General features: G+C 33.8%; 2 protein-coding genes and 1 long non-coding RNA gene across 3 annotated transcripts; 2 read left to right on the plus strand and 1 right to left on the minus strand.

Annotated features, from left to right (window-relative positions):
• Positions 1-7,359: 7,359 nt before the first annotated feature.
• On the minus strand, positions 7,360-9,342 carry LOC114292869 (putative glycosyltransferase At5g25310). Its single transcript, XM_028236884.2, has one exon. The coding sequence runs from the start codon at positions 8,699-8,701 to the stop codon at positions 7,619-7,621; it is 1,083 nt and encodes a 360-aa protein (XP_028092685.2). The 5' UTR covers positions 8,702-9,342; the 3' UTR covers positions 7,360-7,618.
• A 445-nt stretch (positions 9,343-9,787) lies between these two features.
• LOC145797775 (uncharacterized) lies at positions 9,788-10,708 on the plus strand. The gene is made up of 2 exons (XM_082885193.1): positions 9,788-10,016; positions 10,431-10,708. Exons 1-2 carry the CDS (start codon positions 9,788-9,790, stop codon positions 10,706-10,708), a joined length of 507 nt encoding a protein of 168 aa, XP_082741319.1.
• A 402-nt stretch (positions 10,709-11,110) lies between these two features.
• Positions 11,111-13,504, plus strand: LOC145796940 (uncharacterized). The gene is made up of 2 exons (XR_014337719.1): positions 11,111-11,532; positions 12,132-13,504. It is a non-coding gene; the product is annotated as an uncharacterized LOC145796940 (long non-coding RNA).
• The last annotated feature ends 6,599 nt before the right edge of the window (positions 13,505-20,103 follow it).

A 20,103-nucleotide genomic window follows, 5' to 3' on the forward strand; every position in this document is an offset into this window, starting at 1 on the left:
TGAACTTTTTTGTCTGATTTTCATAGTAGAGTTTCTTGTTGTTCTTTCAGACTCTTTTGTGGGTCCAGTGTTACAAAATACTAATCTTTAATAGCTAGCTATTACTAGGTCTGTAAACAAGCTTAGCATAGTCGAGTAGTAAATTATTTAAATTTATCTTGAAATCTTAATAAATTTCAAAATATATTTAAATTTGGCTTATTTACGTTTGAGTGATTTTAAACGAGCTTTAATCGAGCCAATAATGAGTCCTCGAATAGTTTGATGTTGTTCAAAATGTGTTTATTATCTTGAACAAACTTTCAACAAGCTACAATCACGTTAACTTTAGTGGCTTAGTTAATTTTAGGGGAATTAACAAGGTAGTGGTATTTACAAAAAGTAATTACAAATCAATAATAAATTTTATAAATTTTTTCATGAATGTGTAATTATTTTTTAAAGGTGCATTGAATTGTAATTTTTTCTTAATTTTATTGCCCTAGTAGTAATTATTAAAGTACATTACAAATACACCCTTTGCAATTTGATTAAAATATTAATTGTCTATTATGTTTAAAAATTATTTCCTGTTTACTTAAAATGTTAATGGAAAAATTAGTCTAAAATCTTTCTCCCATTTTTAGTAATGGAAAAAATCCAGAATATTATTTTATATTGTCTAAGGTCCCTCAACCTCACACCCTTGTATCACAGAGAAAATTGATTTTCTCAAAATCAAATTGGCCTCTCCCTCTCTTCCTCTCTCTCTCCTCTCTCTCTGCTCTTCCTCTTTATTAACGAAGAAAGCATTGAACTTGTCAATCTCATCCTCCAACAACATCACAAAATCGATCAATTCCTTCATGATAACCTTCTCCACTTCGCTGTCAACTCGAAGGAGTCAAATCTCAAATCCAACACTCAAATCTCCATTGGCAACCAAAGAAAAGAAAGGGAAGAATGGAGTAACAGTGGGGTGGACCGAAAATGAAGTAGATGAAGTCACCCCTAAATAAGAAAACGAAGAAAAAGAAGAGTTCGAGTTTCGAGAGGTCGGTTTCAGAGGAGAATTCAAATGAAAAATGTGAAATTGGATTTGAATGCAGTCAAACGATTTGAAAAATGCAAAATTGGCGTCTTGTAATATGGTTAGGATATGGAAGTTTGGTGAAGTAAGAAGGAGAAAAAGTTTTCATGCTAATGTTGCAGTATAAGTGGGTTTGGGTTTGGGTTTTGATGGAAGTGGTGGTAGGTGTATAAACCCAGTTTGATTAGGGAGGACTTGGTTGAAGGATTGGGCCTATTGATCGAAAATTTGGTGGAATTGGTTGGAATTTTGGGTGGGTTAATTGTTGGAAAAGATGACTCTGGACTTGCCCCATTCCTAATATTTGTCAAAAATCTTCAACCCACTTTACTGTAAAGCTTTTTTTCAGAGAACCTCTTTCATCACTACCTTAAGAACAAGAAGAGAGCTTAACCCCCCCAAAAAAAAAACCCAAGAGAGAGAGAGAGAGAGAGAGAGAGGTAACAAGGTTATAACTGCCAAGGCCACTGTTGGTAAGGGGCTTGTGAGATCAAAATTGTGACAACCCTCACCACTGTTTACTGCTAAACTGAGACTAAGCATGTTAATTGACTGATTGACTGAAAGTCTGAACTGATTGATTGAGTATATGAGTTTAATTGCATTTCTCTCTGTTTGACTGGTAAATTCTTTGTTCATGTTCTGTGTTTAAACTGCAAATTGAAGGCCTTGTCGGCGGCCGAATCAGAAATTGATTAATGTTTTATGATCATTAGAAATTATGTGATTTAATGGTATATTTATTTAAAATGCGATTTGGTATGATTAAATTAGATTAAAATAAGCTAAATTACAAGAGTTGGCCCTATTTATCAATTTACCACCTAGTGGATTAATCTAGGCAACTCCTCTCCAATTCATACACTCTTGACTAAACATTTCATCAGCCCATTTTGAGAGTCACAACCGACTAGAGAGAGAGAGGGTAGGAGAAAATCTTGAGTTCTTGAGAATTGGCTTGGAGGTTGAGAGAAATTGAAGGGATTCTTGCATATTTGTGCTTCTACACTTGAATTGAAGACATAAGGTGGAGAAATCACTCTCTTAATTGTGTATCTAAGTTGTATCTAGCATGGATCATGGTAGTTTAGAGAGCTAAGTCTAGAATTGGCTCTAGTATGTTGTATTGTAGCTCAAATCATGCATGCATGTTTACATTGTTGAGTTTGGAGGTTGGATTTCATGGGAATCTTGCATGCATGTTCATGTTTATGTTAAAATCCATGAATTCATCTTGTTTTTGAAGAAATTAACTCACTTGAGCATGTATTTGAAGCTTAAAGTCGATTTAACTCATGCATGTTGCATTGAGCTCGTGTTCATGAAATTTGGTTTGAAATTGGGTTTAATTGAACTACCTTTGGGCTTCGATTTCTCAAATGGATCTTTGAAACATGTAATGTTATGAGTTTTGAAGTGTTTTCCAGAAAATTAGCCCAAAAGGATCGAATTTGATACATTTGAAGTTGATTTTGAGCTTGAGGTTCAAATCTGGGAATTCCAGATTTTGGACTCACGCTCGAGCGGGGTGACTGGCGCTCGAGCGTGAAATTCGTGCATCCAGTACTTTAGTTGTGTTTGCAGTCCGCTCGAGCGGGGTATTGAACGCTCGAGCGGGATCTTGTGTCTCACGCTCGAGCGGGTGTAGAGCGCCTATCGAGCGTGATTTTCACACATCCAGCATTTTTGACTGTTTTACAGTACGCTCGAGCGGGAAAGTATACGCTCGAGCGGAACCCTTTTGTTGCATGTCCGCTCGAGCGGAGATAGGCACACTCGAGCGGGACCGCTGTTTTCTGAAAATTCTGAAAATATTTTTAAAGCGCATCTTTGCATTCTCATTTCATTCTAGGCATTCCTAGGCCTAGTTTAAGGCATCTTAATGAGGATATTGATGTAGAACCACACCGAGGCAAATTAGGAATTAAGTTATTATTTTTTCCCAACTGTGTAGCTTAGTGTGTGTTCAATCTGTAACTGTGTAGGGTTGGCATTCCGGAGACGCTCTAGCTTATCTGTAGCCCAAAACTCTGTGAATAACAATGTTGTAAAGATATATTTAATAATGATTATCTTCTGAACAACTGAACTGTACTGTTTTCTGAAATGATACTGTTACTGAATGAATGATGTCCTATTTGTGAACTGTATTCGTAACATCTATAGCAACCTACTGTTACTGTACTGTACTGTACTGCTACTGTCACAGAGATTTCTGTCGGTTTCCATGTTGGAACCACTACTGTTTACTGATATGATGGCCATCAACTGACTGTTCGATCTATAAGACCTACTGTACTATTTTGCTATTGGATGTACCACATACGACTATTATAGTTTCTGAATGACTGTTGGCATGAAATATGAGCCATAAACTGAATGATTGATATATTGTTTAATTGACTGTTTTCAATACTGAAAGGACATTCATTCTTAACCTCTTCACGCATATGTTATTCACTGGGCTTTAGCTCACTGCTCATAAATATATATAGGTGTTCAGGCATCGAACCGTTGCTAGGGGCGTTAGGCAGGCTCTTGTTTTGTCAGCCAACCATTGTGCCTCACTGCGAGGTTCCAAGTGCGATCAAGCTTAGGCTGCTTTTGGGGTGTCTTAGTTTCACCCAACTGTCACTGTTCTGTAATACTGTATAGACTGAATGTTTTTGAACTGTACTGTTTACATAGGGATTAAGTCTCTGTCCTGAAAGATTGTAAATATTGTGCATACTGTTTGGTACTGACTGTATACATGTATGAAAAGTCTTTTGCATACAGATTGTCACAGCTCATTGGACAACTTTAATTACTGTATTGGCTTCCGCCAGCCCATGTACTCTGTATTACTATTCTACTGCTAAGCAGGCCTTCGGTAATCTCGGATTACTGGCCAGTTACGGTGCTAAACCCATAGGGGCGGGTTTGGGTCGTGACAAAAATTCTGGAACACCAAAATAAACAGAGGTTGAATTTTCTCTGGTCCAGAGAAATTCTTTGGGTTAAACTGAATTTTCTCTAGATTGGTCCAAAGAAATTCTCTGAGTTGGACTAAATTTTCTTTGGTTTGAATTGAATTTTCTCTGAATTGGTCCAGAGAAATTCTCTGGTTTGAATTGAATTTTTTCTGGGTTGGTCTAGAGAAATTCTCTGGATTGGACTGAATTTTCTCTAGTTTGAACTAAATTTGCTCTAGTTTGAACTGAATTTTCTTTGGGTTGGTCCAGAGAAATTCTTTATTTTGGATTGAAATTTCTCTGTGAATATGCATCCAAATCGCTGAAGCTATCAAACTACAGACAACACAAGTGAATTTCTCTAGTTGAAGGGGATTTTCTCTGGGGTTGAGTAAATTTTTCTGGGATAGAGAGGAAAATTTCTCTGGGTTGAATCCAGAGAAATTCTCTGGTGAGATTTTCTCTAGGATTTGTCTAGAAAAATTCTTTGGATCGAATTTTCTCTTGATCGATATTGAGGAACCTTAGACATTATGAAAATATTGAGTGTCCTTTATGTTATAAAATCTTAATACCAGGAACCTTTAAAAAAAAATTCCCAATGTTAATTGCATTGCAAATAACTAATCAATCATTAGATTAATTAATAGTTTTTAATGATGTTAATAATATATTTTAATTAACAATTTTAGTAATTTCATTCTTGTATCGGAGTATAACTAGGAATTTTATTTTTTTTCTGTCAACTTTGTTAAATGATAAATTCTGACAAAAGAAATTTTGTAATTTTTAAAATTACAGGTATATAATGTGTATTTTAAAAGTCATGAAATATGTATTAACAATAACTAAGCTTTACATATTTTAAAGGTATTAAAAGTCATGAAATATGTATGGTTTTTGATGAAAGAGAAGAGTGTGTAAAATATATAATAGATGGGGCAATTTGATCATGGATTAATTACATTAAGACTAATCAATTATTAGTAAATATTACTTTCACACCGTCATATATAAATACGTAATATTGATCCCATTATTTATGAAAATCATGTAAATATATTATTTTTAGAAGTTGCCTAAGTGAAAGTGAATTTTTTTTTTTTTTAATAATCAATGGGGGATAGATGAGAAGGCAAAATGGTATAGCAAAATGGTTTCCCATCTCAACAGGAGTGTGATGTTGAGTCTTTGTGGGCCTATCACAAAGCTCACATCAATAATCTGAACTGTTAATACAAAAGGCTCGTCGAGTATTTTATTTTTGTAAAAAATTACGTTGATCAGATATTAATAGCCACTTGATTAGATCACATTTATGTCAATAATTTATTTTTTAATCATAGTTACCTTTGACACAAATGTGAATTGATCAAGTGGTTATCGATATCCAATCAATGCGATTTCTTGTAAGGATGAATTATTCGATAAACTCTATACATTAAACAGTTCAGATCATCGATGTGAATTTCGTGTCACTCAACTCTGATTTCAAACTAAAGAGAAGCTTAAGCAATTCGTTAATAGTTGATGAGATGTTAGTGTAATTAACCTTTGGTTATTTCACTATTTTCATTGATATTAGGCTGTATGCCACATAAAATATGTAATTGTACGCTTTTATAATTCAAGAAATCAAGTAATACTCATAATAATTCAAGAAAGATAAAATCATACTTCATGATAGGTTATGGGAATAAAATGATAGGATGCATGACGTTTTAGTAATTAAATATGTACCGGTAATGCTGTTAAAATATTTTATGATATTAGTTTAGTTCAAAAATCTCAAAGTGATACTTGACTAGCCATTGATTTTTACCGATCTCAAAAACAATAATAATACTTGATAATAATTTTGAGTGCTTCATAGTAGGTAGATGCGGATCAATTACAGTTATGAAATTTTTAATTTGTCATTCATTTGTCAAATTAGCGGATTAGAAAAAATCAATTTGTATCCGTCCGTCAATCTAACAGATGTAGATTGAGCGGATTGAGCGAATGGATACGAATCGGTTTAGCGATTTCAAAATTTATAAATTTTTAACATAATTAAACTTGTGCACTTCCTGAAAAAAAATAAAATAATAAATAAATATTACAGTCACTGACTTAAAAATGTATTACAATCAGTGCATGTCTCATCCAAAGAAAGAAAGTTTGAAATTTTAGAATATTACAATCAATGCATGCCTCATATACATATTACAATCACTACATACTTCATCCATATCAAGTATTACAATATGTGGTTCTTAAAATATAAAAACAATTCAAACTACCAAAATCATGAACAGTGGTGTAGTAGAGATTGGATACCTTTGTATTGTTACATCTATATCTGTTTTTAAAAACAAAAACAAACCTGCATATATCATCTTTTTTATTTATTATTTTTAGAGTTAGATTTAAAAATTAAAAAATATAGATAAATAATACATTTATTTTTTTCATTCAAAAAATATATTCAAGTTGAAAACTCTTTTTCAGCAGAATATTTAAACTCTTTTTCAATTGAAAACACAAACAAAATATCTAAACAAATTGAAAATACAAAGTCTTACAAATTACTATGAGTGCTCGCGGTTTGGCAGTTCGGTTGCGGCCAAATGAACCTCAAATCTGTCATCCGTCCAAAACTAGGCAGATTGAAAAAAATCAATCTGCAACCGTCCGCTCGTCATCATGCATCCATACAAAATGCGACAGATCGATTCGATTTGGTCAGTTTAGACAAATCGGTATATCAGCTGCTCACCCCTACTTCCTAATAAATATCTATTTTTGTAAAAAAAAAAAAAAAAACAATAAATAAATAAAGTTATGATTATCATATACACACCAAAAATTAAAAATTTATATAATCGAAATGAGCCCTTAATAGGATATCTAGGATTAAAAAATCTCATTTAAAAAATATTTTTTTGACTTTTTAAATTTTTTATAAAAGAAAAAATGAAATGATTATGAATTGTATGTGATATTTTATCTTATTAAATTAAAAAAATTATTTTATTTCTTTTAGACTATTTTAACAAAAAAATCTCAAACCTCTACTTGGACAGTGTTTGGGAAGGAAATTTTTTAATTTTTTAATTTTTTTACTAAAAGACAAATTAGTTACAAAATTAAAAAAACAAATCAAAATAAAATATCATATCAAATCCCATAATCATTTCATTTTTTCTCTTACAAACATTACATCCAATAAAAAAAAAACATAGCTATCTTCCCAAACACAAAAAAAAAAATTTCTCCAATAACACCCTACAACTTAAAAAACTTACAATGAAAATAAAAAATAAAAATTACTTTCCAAACACCCACTTCAACTTCCCAAACGAGTTCTAGATTTCACAACCTCACAAATTTTTACAAATTTAAATTTAAACTTAAAACGTTATAGAAACTCTACCTACCATAAAATAAAATAATGTAAAAATCTATGACATAAGAATTTAAAGACATGAGATGATATCCCGTAACAGAAAATGCTGTGCAACGGAAGATTCGTGGATTGCTTCATTACTTCGAATTTATTTTTTAAAAAAAATACACGGTTCTTTTGTTCACCCACACCCACATTAAAAATTTAAACCCACTCCTCCCTCCGGGCGTATCTGATGACATGGCGTCTCAGCCACAGCTGATACATGACCATGTGAAACGCATCGAACGGCTGAGGCGAGTCATTCCACACGAAATGCTGAGCCGCCGTCACACCCAAACCCCTCATCCGGTCGTACCGTTCACCCCCGATTCCACCCAACAACCCCTTCAGCTCCCCAATCCCACCTCCTGATGTCCCCACAAACACCGCAATCTCCGACCATTTCAACACGTCCATCAACGGCAGGTCCTGAATCGGACGGTCAGAAATCAGCACCGGCACACACCCAAGCCTCAACGCCTCACCCAGCCAGGACACATCACCACCAGTACCATACAGGAACAAACAAAACTTACTGCTCGCAATTATCTCCCCCAAATCAAACTCACTAGCATCATCATCAACATCAACTATCAGAAACTCAGGGTCACCCTCCAATTCCTTGATAAAACTGGACTGCCCTAACTTCTTCGTAAAACCCAGAAACGTGGGGCTGGAAGTTTTGTTGTTGAGAGGCTCGCGAGGGTGGTTTGACGTGGTCAGGGGAGGTAGGGTTATGTCCTTGTGAGGTATAAAGTTACCGGGAGTAGCAGGGAAACAGGAGATCTGAACGGCGTTTTTCTTAAGCTCAAGGATGTTACGGTCCGAGGCGAAGCCGATGCCGCCGCGAGAGAGGTAGAAGTGATCGGCGCCGAGTGAGCGATTCCAGAAGGGTGAGTTAACTCTGAGGTCTCTCACGAGTCGAGAGATCTTGCGGGGTGAGAGGTCGGGGGGGAAGGGGATAAAGAAGAGATTAGCTTCGTTAGGGTTTTGGGTGAAGAACGGGTTGCTGCTAATGTTGAGGAGATGTGTGTAGAACAGAGACTCCGATGGTGTGGTGAAGGCAAAGGAAATCGGTGGGGTGTACATGTAAATTCTGAAATTGTCGAACATTTTTTGATAATCTGAGAAGAATACTGTTGAGGGAGAGAGGTATGGTGAAGTGGGGAGGGGTTTGGGTTGAACATAAGTGGAAGTCAAGAAGAGATAGAGCAAGAGGAGGAGAGAGAGATGATTGGTAGCCATTGAGGGCTGTGGAGAAGAAGTAGTAGGGGTTTCGTTTTGGTTAGATATGAAATGATTTGATTCGAAGATGGGCCCGCCTGGGTTAAATGGGTTAAAGAGTGGAGGCGACGGCTGAGGGCGGCTATCAAATCGTCGATTGGTTGTTTTGTGTTAAAGTCAAGGGAGCCCCCCTAAGCCCCTTGTTGCGTTTGAGCTTGGACAAAGAGCTCTCTGATGTAAGCTGGTTTCGAGGATCGCCAGCACCACGCGCTGTTCCACAACGCTGTACCTTACCCTCCAGTTGACTTGTGTTTTTAGATTGCACTTTTCTCAAAATTTCAGGTTTAAGAGCATTTATAACGGTTTAGCAAAATTTTTACTAAATTTGAGTAAAAAAAATTATTTTTTTTCAATCTGATACGGGTAGCTTCAATAATTACACTGTAATGTGCATCAAAAGTGAAGGGGACATCTAGTGGGTCGACCGGGTAGGGAACTTAAATTTTTTTTTTCCCTCCCTTTCGATTTCCAATTCGTTTATTATTTCTTTTTCTCTCCATTACATATTTTTCATTTTTTGTTACCTCCAATAATGATTTCCTTCCAAAACTTGATATAAACAGATTATCCATGTGCTATATACCAGACAAGTGATACGATTATATCTGAAAGGCACAAAACTGAAAGAAAGCAGAACATAATGAGTATTTTAAATTCCATGATGTTTACTTCATTTTCATCATCTTCTTCTTCCTTATCCTCTGATGATGAGTCTGATGATGAATATATAGTTACACTTTTGGGGGCTTATGAGATGAATAATGCTAGTATGATTCAGATTCTGCAATCAACTGATAGATCAAAGAAAAGAGATGGTTCTGTTGTAGGTCATAAGCACATATGTTGCGATAGAATGAAGGGTCATGAGCGATTGTTTGCGGATTATTTTGCGGCAAATCCAGTTTATTCACTTATAATATTTCGGAGACATTTTCGAATGCACCGTCCTTTTATCTAGGAATTTTGAATGCCATCGAAGCACACAATCCATACTTTGTTCAAAAACAAGATGCAACTCATATTCTTGGATTGTCTCCCCTACAAAAGATGACTTCAGCTATGAGAATATTGTCATATGGAGTGGCAGCAGATGTAATTGATGATTATATACGTATTAGGGAAAGCACTGCAATTCAAAGTTTGCAACACTTTTGTAATTCAGTAATTGAAATCTTCGGACCAAAATATCTGAGATCTCCAACACCAACTGATATTGCTAGATTATTTGCTATTGGGGAGGTTCGGAGGTTTCCAGTTATGTTGGGAAGTTTAGATTGTATGTATTGGGAGTGGAAAAATTGTCCAAAGGCATGGCAAGGTCAACACGTAGGCCATTAAAAAAAGTCAACCATCATTTTTGAAGTAGTAGTTTCTTATGACTTAAAGATTTGGCATGCATTTTTTGGAATGCCTGGATCACACAATGACTTAAATGTGCTGGATCGATCGCCCTTGTTTTCTGATCTTGCTCAAGGTAAAACTTCCACTGTTCATTACACTATTAATGGACACAGTTATAATATGGGTTATTACCTTGCTGATGGACTATACCCTCAATGAGCAATATTGGTTCAAACAATCTCTTCTCTCCAAGGAGCAAAAAAATAACATTTTGCAATGATGCAAGAGTCCGCAAGGAATGATATAGAGCGGGCATTTGGAGTGCTTCAATCTTCATTTGCATCTATAGGTGGTGTTGTACGTTTTTGGGATCCGAAAATACTTGGAAACATAATGAAGAGTTGCGTTATATTACATAATATGATTATCAAAGATGAGAGAGAGGAGCACCTTGATTTCGATTATGAACTTTCATCAACCAACGCACTAGTACAACTTTCCTTTACTCCTAACAATGACTTCCAATCATTTATGTCTCGTCATTTAGGTATTAGAGATAAATATGCATATCTTGCCCTCCGTTATGATTTAATAGAACATATATGGCATCTTCATGGTGAAAACTAAATTCACCACATCGACGCAAACATGTAATTTTGCTTATATTTTTGGAATGGAAGGTTGTCAGCTATTGTTTGTTGTTAGTACTCTTTATAATTTTGTCAATATTAACCAAGTACTTAAGAAGTTTTGTTCTGATGTTTTGTTCTGATAATCCAATCTATAAATTTGACAATTGATAAATGTTCAATTCATAATTTATTGATGTTGTCTTCTTATATATATCCACATATATTAAATTATCAAAGAATTACAGTTTTTAATAACCATGTCTTAATCAGCTACATAATAATGGGAAAAGGCTTACTGATGTTGAAAGTCTTATATTTAAATATTCACTCATAAATTTGGAAATTCATTTATTCAGTACATCATGAATATTCAACACCTCATTAATTTGACAAATCAATGAGGTTGTACAATACAAATTTCATAACTCAATTTGTTTGGAGATGTGGCATACAAGCCTCATTTGATGAGTCAATGCCTCATGACACACCATCCAACTAATTCATTAAACCAATTACCAACCACATTAATTCCTTCCACTACCTACCTCATTTATTAACCCTCTATATCAGCTCAATATTGTAGATGAAACAGATATACAAATTTTGCTCCACAAACCCCAACCTAAAGCAGCAACTAAAGATTGGCATCACCAAATTCTGTTCCCCAAACACTACATATTCACTCTATACAAACTCTATATTGGAAGTGTGAATCGACAGAATCAGCAAGCCAAAGCAACTGAAGCAACAAGCCCAACAGCAACAGAAACAACAAGCCAACAGCAGGAAATTTTGCGAGTGTTCAACATAGGTCAACCGGTTAGTCAACGAGCCCTACAATTTTATTTTTTTATTTTTTTCTTTCAGTGTGCACTTCCTTGCACTTCTGCACACCACATTTCACACCAAAAAAAAGACTTCTAGCAGAAAGATGAAGAGCATAACACCATGTTATTTGATTTTAATAAAGTTTACGGTTTGTTTAATCTTTTGGTGTTTTAATTGTTGAAGAATGTATGAAGGATAATTTAAGTTGGAAGTTTGACCTTTTTCTGATAAAGTTCTGCACCCATATTTTCCAAGTAGTTTTTAAAAGAACATAGAGCTACATTAATGTTGTATTATAGCTTAGGATGAATCAAACTATTTTTCAAGTAGTTCTGATAAATTTATGCACCCATATTTCCAAGTATTTTTGTAGTCAAGTTTTTCATGCTTCACATAAAAAAACCTGATTTCCTTGCTGTCTTGCATTTTAAAAGAAACGTGTATGTGTTGTTTGGCATCACCAAATGTTAGCTCCTCACATTGAATGTCAACTCTAATTCATCTTTGATATTTAACACATTTCCATTTTAATTTGAGCTCCTGTGTAATTCGCCATTGATATTTAATACATTTCTATTAAAATTGAACAGATATTCACATCATGCCTAGAACTAAAAGAGCCAGACCAGAACATGGTGAAAGCTCCAACCCTCCACGACACTAACAACAACAACCTCAAAATCAGGCTTATCTTACTTCTGATTTTCTCAGTGAAAGTCATGAACAAGCCTTTGAAAGCTTCTCCAGGCGACTTATTGTAACAGGAAGGAGGGTAAATCTGCCATCTCAATATGATGCACTATTAGTTAGCAAACTTGATGCAATAGGGTGGGTAAATTTAATTAATTTACCACAAAAGGTATATCCATGGCTAGTGTCTTTATCTTATGTTCACCTAAGAGGTACTAACGAAGAAGATGAAAATTTTACTCTTTTGTCTTATGTGAAAGAAAAGAGTATTCAGTTTGATATCTCTACTTTGGCAGGAATTATTGGAGTTGAGGAAGGGGATATGCATATCCATTTTCAGAGTGAGGCTGACCTAGTTAATATTGTTGGTAATACCAGTGACGTATATACTACTATTTGTGAGAACAGATTTAGCGGGACTAATCTACAAGCAAAACATTTGAAACCCTATCTTTGGATTCTCCACCGGTAGATTGTAGAAAATGTCATTCCGAAAAGAGGACATTTTGATGATGTCCCATATTTTAATGCTTATTTGTTATACTGTTTTAAATTTGGCTATAAAATAGATTTGTGCTACATAATAATGAAAGAAATGATGTATGAAAATCTTGGTCAATTCATGGGGCGGTCATTATTTTTTGGGGTACTCATGACTAAAATTTCAAACATTTTAGGGTTCGCCTTGATAAAACAGAGACCAAAATCTCTTCAGCCATTTCGGAGTATACATTGACCCGTGCTGGTGGAGCTGACAATTTAATGGGAAATCTTAATGCATATGACCCACCAGATGATGTCCCACCAGATGATGCACCAGAAGATCCTCATGCCAATGCGATGCCATCAACTGAACAACATCAATATTGGATTGAGTTTTTTGCCATGGAAGAAGAACGATATAATTAGCGCGTTCCATGGGAACATCAAATGGCTAATCAAGTCAGTTCGTTGGGTACTCAATTCGATGCATTTGCTACTACGCAGAACTCATTAATTCAACAATTTGGTGAGTTCCGTTTGGATATTGAAAGACGTAATGAAGTGGCAAGCAATCGCATAGATAGGATTGAGCATCACATAAATGACATCTACCATCACTACTTTCCTCTACCACCACCGGAGAATGATTGTTGATGTGTTTCGATAACAGCTTGGATAACACCATTTTAATTTGTTTGTTTTTAGAATGTACTTTACATTATGTATTTTCATTGTTTTGTATTTTATTAACAACCTTTTGTTATTTTGTTGAGTCAATTTATTTTATAAATGTAGCAGTTTTGTCTTTTATAATATAGTAGATTCCTTTATTTGCTGGCTGTAATTTGAACATTAGTAATGTACAGAATTTTTTACTAAACACAAAACAATTGAAAAATAAATGTGTGAACTAAAATGTTGTACCAACCACATATTTATGAGCATGTTAAAATCAAATCAATACAAATATATGTTATAAAAAAAATGAATACAAATAATTCCAATACAACCAATACAACCCACTATTAATGTTTTTAAATAATAAAACCAATACTACCCACTAATACAGAAACAGTCAATGCAATCTATTAGTTGTTCGAAATAAGATTTGTCGTTGAAGCTCTTCGTAGTACGCCCTTTGCATAAGATTTAAATTTGTCATATCCATTGACATTATTTTATGATTTTCATTTCGTTGTTCTCTTTCATTCATCATAGATAGGAGTTTTAGTTGTTCTTCCCTATCCTCAGCCTTTCTTCGATGCTCTGCAGCCTTCTGTTCACGGTCTATCGTCTTTTGTTTATCTCGCTCAACAGTTCTAGCGGATATAATTGATAATACTTCAACAATTTTGGATTGGTTGGCAGCGATTTCATTAAATCTACCATCGTGAGTTGTTTGATTCTTTAACTTCTCTTTCACTGCCTTAGTACCAATTGGTCATGTTGATGTATTAGTTGGTTGTTGATGCACCGCAATATTCTGGTTGGGTTGAAAAGCCTCATCTTCAGTTGGTGGATTCGAACATGGATATGCATGTTACTTGGTTTTTTTGGGCTGTGTTCTAAATTCATTTCACTTATAACTTCGGTGCAAAATATCCCAGCATGTATAAAATGTGAAGTGTTTTTTCTGTATTGTATGATACATCTGCTTCACTTCAGCGACCTACAAAAAGAAAATTACAATAATTTCAATAACAAGTAGACATTACAAAAGAAAATTGATATTTAATAACAGAAAGAAATTTTACCATGTCTGCCTCAGTTGTTCCACTTTGTTACCTCAATTGAATTTGCTCAAGAAAAGCACAGAGTTTATTAATTGCCTTTTGCATGATAGACCAACGGTGAGACAAAGAAATACGGTTTCGATTTGATTCACCGCTCAATTGTAAATTAAAATAAACAAGTACTAGTTCCCAAAATATAGCCATGGTCTGACTATTATCAATAATGGGATCTTGAGAGACTGCCAACCAAGATCTACATAAAGTTTCATCTTCTATAATTGTGAACGCTTTACCACGAGAAACACGAGAAGTTTCCGAAATAAAATGAATACCAGTGTTCTGCTCTCGTAAAGTTTCCGAAATAAAATTAATACCAATGTTGTGCTCTGAAATTTGTGATTCCTCAAAACATTTCAAAATCTTCCATAGTTTGAAGCAAATTCAGTAGGATACAATATCTAACTTAGACAGTGAAATATATTGTAATGACATACACTGAACCTCAAAATCAGATAATATAAGCTGAAGCTCACAAAGAAAAATTGTAATGACATAGAACTATAAAAATTCATAGCATGTCTACAACTTCAACAAATTGTAATGCTATTATCAAACTGCAGGTCACAAAGAAATTTAACCTGAAAAACAAAGAATACACACTGAAGCTCACAAACAAAATAGAAATTGTAATGACATTATCAAATTGAAGCTCACAAAGAAAATAAAAATTTTAATGATATAATGAAATTAAAAGATTGGTATATTTTATAGAGCACAACAGCAATGGTAAGTTTTCAAAATACTCTATTAACCTAACGATAAGTTATTGGAATTGCTGGTGCAGAACGACTGCTTCTCAACTCAAAATTTATATGTATATATGATGTAACTTTTCCATGTTACATTTTCATGGGAATTTAAATTTATATTAACATTCAATTTCTTCCTAGTGCCACAAAAGTAACCTGCCTATTTGAACCAGTTCGCAGGCCAACCAAAAATTGAAGCAGATTGAGGCAGGCTTGCATGTGTCGGTCGACCGATGGGTCAACCGGCCGGACATCAGGCCTGTTGACCGATGGGCCCACCTCCAACGTTACAGCACAGTGAAATGGTGAAATCTCACACGAATCCTCAGTTTGATGAAACTTTTTCTCCGTTCTCAGTTTGATATCAGTTTGGTGAAACCATTGGAGAGAGAAAAAGTGACTTTTTTTATCAAATTCAAATTTGATGCTCAATCTGATGCAACGTTGGAGATGGTGTGTTGTATCGGTAATTTAAAGATTTTTATGTTTTTTTAAATGAACGCAGATAAAGAAATTAGTTGAAGACTATAAGTTTATGGTAGTCATATATAATATAGGAATCTTAATTGGTAAGACTATGAAATTGATAGATATCATGATTAAGAGGAGAGTTAGTATAGTTTGCATAGTTTGCATACAAGCAATTAAGTAGATGGGTAAAAAAAGTTAGAAAAATAGAGGATACTGATTTTAAACTATATTATAGTGGGAATGATAGACATAGGAATGTAGTAGGAATAATAGTTTTCAAGGGTCTTGTAGGAAATGTAGTTGCAGTCATTAGGAAATGTGATAGGATTTTGTTAACTAAACTAGTTATTGGAGAGAATATGGTGAATGTTATTAGTACATACGCTCCCTTAAAGTAAGATTAAATTATCAGACTAAGAGAGATTTTTTTTTAAGCAACATGTAGGAGAGAACCTTATTATAGGTGAAGATTTCAACAGCCTTGTAGCAATAGATATAGTGGATATGGTTTTAGTGATAGAAATGAGGTTAAAGAGAGTAATTAGATTTCGTATTGACTTCTGACCTGTGACGGTAAATACTATGTATAAGAAGAGAGATGAGCATTTGACAACTTTTAAGAGTGGGTTAATTAGAAGCCAAATAGATTACTTTCTAGTAAGAAATGTGAACCATTTAAAATGCAGTGACTATAAGGTGATTCCTTGAGAGAGTTTGACGTCTCAACATAGGATTTTGGTGCTAGATTTATGTTTTAAAGGGCAATACCAAGCTAGAAAGGATAATAGGCGCCGTAGAACGAGATTGTGAGACCAAAAAGGGGATAACCTAGAAATATTTAAGAATAGAATGGATGAAAAACGTACTTGAGACTTGGAAGATGATGCTAACACTATATGGAACTCGATGGCCAATTATATGAGGAAAATCTCAAGGGAAGTCCTTGGAGAATCGAAAGAAAAGGGACATAACTTTAAGGAAACTTGGTGGTGGATGGATGAGGTTCAAGTAGTAGTAAAGACGAAAAAAGAGTGCTTTAAAAAGTGGCAGGATGACAAAACTGAGGAAAACCTTAAGAGTTCCAAATTGGCTAATAAGGATGTCAAAAAAGTAGTGAGAGATGCTAAGTTGAAAGTCTATGATAACCTATACACTAGACAGATAGTAAAGAGGGAGAGAAGAAAATATACAAACTTGCTAAGACAAGAGAAAGGAAAATAAGAGATTTTAATTAGGTTAAGTGCATAAAGAGTGAGAACTCTAAGGTATTGGTGAAGGATGAAGAGATTAAAGTGAGGTAAAAGAATTATTTTAAGAAGTTAAATGAAGAATATGGAGGAAGGTCAAAAGGAAATAAGTAGTCAGTAATAAGGAAATCCAAGACTATAAATTCTATCACAGAATTAGGAACTTTGAAGTAAAGATTGCACTTAAGAAGATGAAATTGAATAAGACTTTAAAACTCGATAAAATCTCTATTGAAGCTTGAAAATGTTTGGCTAAAGAGAAAGTTACTTGGTTGACTAGGTTGTTTAGCACGATTTTATTGATTAGAAAAATGCCAGAGGAGTGGAGAAAGAGTATTTTAGTACCAATCTATAAAAATAAAGGAAATGTCTAAAATTGCAACAACTATAAAGGAATCAAGTTGATGTGTCATACAATGAAACTGTGGCAGAGAGTGATGGAACGTCGATTGCGAGATATAACAGAAGTGTTAGAGAATCAATTTGAATTTGTACCCTATAGGTCAATAATGGAAGCAATTTATCTTTTGAGGAGAGTAATAAGAAAGTATAGAGAAAAGAAAAGAGACATTCATATGGTTTTTATCGATCTTAAGAAAACATATGATAGAGTGTCTCGGTATATAATCTGATGAGTGTTAGAGAAAAAATGAATGACAAAAGGCTACATTGATGTGATTGGGGATATGCATGAAGGTGCGGAAACCACTATTAAATCGCCAACTAAAGAAATAAATGAATTAGTAAAGGTTGATCTTTGATCGGGTGAGTGAAAGTGCTCAAGAAATGACATTCCCCCTTCATACCTAGCTTTCGAGCCGAGACACTTTGTTAATAAAGAATCATGGTCTTCAGATACGAGTCAGGGTTTTCCAGTCTTCCCAAAAGATTAGATGGCGACTCCATGTCTCATGTTTGATCTATATTTAGCACTTTTGCATGATTGGTGGATTTTCATAAGATATGCTAAGTCTAAATCATTCATATGTGTCTCGCATTGTACCTTGTTCACCTGAGACGTGGAGAAGTGGTCTGGCCCTATTTGTCGGGAAAAGGGATCCCACATACACCAATGACTTTTTTATTAACCTAAAAAATCCTATGACATAGAACATGACCAAAAAAAATTTTTTTTAAAGAAAAAAAAAAAAACCCCTTAAATTGCTATTGCATTAATTATAGTTATCAAATCAAATCTCATTAATTATGGTTAGCAAAATTCAATTCCACTAATTAGGATTGTTTATAGTTACAAAATAAAATTTCACTAATTATGATTACAAACTAAAATTCATATATATATATATATATATATGTTATTATAATATGAAGTTCATAATAACTGTGAATATTATAATTGTGAACATTCACAGTTTCAATGAATATAATAGTGTAAATTTTTTAAAAGTACAAATATTTACACTTTTAATAAATTAGAATTATATAAATTTTTAGAAAGTGTGAATATTTTTTTTAGAAGTATAAATATTCACATTAACTTTCATATTTTTTTAATAAAATATACATTTACAATTTTTATAGTTACAAGAAATTTCACACTAATATAAATGCAAAGAAGATGAATCACATGACAACATATTTCTCAAAAGTATAAAATTTTAGAAGTGAAACTTTCACACTTTCAAATCCAAAAAAGAATGTGTGGAATTTTTATTTTTTTTATTTTACATAATTTTATGTTCAATTAAGATCTTATTTGATAGATCTCGTCCAATAATTATCAAAAATATAAATTTTACCAAAAATAGATGTGTATTTTGAAAATTATAGAATTTTAAAGTTTTGAAACATAAAAAAAAAATTAAAAAAAAAATTATCATACAAGTATGTTGAACATCTAATTTAAAAAAGGAAAAAAAAAATGATCTTCAATAATACAATTCAAAACATATATGATTTATCAGATTATAAGTATTTTTATAGGATCTATGACTAAACAAATTTCTGAAAAAAGACTTTTCACTAATTTTTCCTTAGTTTATTGTGTAGGTTAAAAATAAAAACTTTTTCCAAATTAAGGTAAATTAATACAACATTAAATACACACATATAAATCTAGAAAATAAACCGCTCAAATTACCGAAGTGAGACTCACATTGGCCTAACTAAACTGGATTGTGAAAATCTGATTCCTCATATAATCAATTAATTTTGGAAGGACTTACTTTTCTGAATATTTTTGTATATTCAACTTGTGTAAAATACAAATATTACAACCAATATTTATAGCAATTCTAAACCTAATCTATAATAGGAAATAACCATTTACAAGCAATCAAATATTCACAATCAACCTAATTGATATATTTTCATAATTACAATATTCTTATACCCCCGCTCAAACTCAAGGTGTTTTAGTAGAAAACACAGAGAGATTGCCAAGAAGAAACTGAAATCGAGCAGTTGTGTGAGTTTTTGTAAAGAAATTAGCAAGTTGTAAGGCCGAAGAGACGTAAAGAAGCGAGATGGAGTCAGACTGCAGATCCTGACGTACAAAATGTCAATCAATCTCAATGTGCTTCATCTACTCATGAAAGACAATGTTACGTGCAATCTGAATAGCACTACAGTTGTCACAGTAAAGGGAGGTCAGAGAAAACTGAGGGACACCTAAAGTAGTCAAGAGACAACGAAGCCAAACAATCTCAGCAGTGGCATGAGCCATCGCACAATAATCAACCTCGGCAGTGGAACGCGCAACAACAGTTTGTTTTTTGCTCTTCCAAGAAATCAAGGAATCACCAAAAAACATGCAGAAGCCAGAAGTGGACTTGCGATCAATGGCATCACCATCCCAATCAGAATCAGCATAAGTGACCAAGTCCAAAGAGGAAGTAAAAGATAACAGTAAACCTTGAAATATATTACCTTGGAGATAGCGAAGAATCCTAACCAAAGCAGCCCAATGTATAGAATGAGGAGCAGAAACGAATTGACTAACCACATGAACAACATAGGTAAGATCAGGGCGAGTAACCGTCAGATAAACTAAATACCCCACGAGCTCTCGATATAAAGTATGATCATCTAAAAGAACACCATCAGTAGGGGTGAGCTTCATATTAAACTCAATGAGGGTATCAGAAATCTCAGTGTCAGTAAGACCGA

The sequence above is a fragment of the Camellia sinensis genome, chromosome 8 (assembly GCF_055761805.1).
Source record: "Camellia sinensis isolate YWXY chromosome 8, ASM5576180v1, whole genome shotgun sequence".
Taxonomy (NCBI): Eukaryota; Viridiplantae; Streptophyta; class Magnoliopsida; order Ericales; family Theaceae; genus Camellia; species Camellia sinensis.

Bases quoted from the DNA above. Each gene is read 5' to 3' on its own strand.
- LOC145797775 (XM_082885193.1), top strand. From the start codon at position 9,788: ATGACTTCAGCTATGAGAATATTGTCATATGGAGTGGCAGCAGATGTA. The intron at 10,017-10,430 runs GTATGTATTGGG...TTGCATCTATAG, and splicing joins TATGTTGGGAAGTTTAGATT to GTGGTGTTGTACGTTTTTGG.
- LOC114292869 (XM_028236884.2), bottom strand. From the start codon at position 8,701: ATGGCTACCAATCATCTCTCTCTCCTCCTCTTGCTCTATCTCTTCTTG.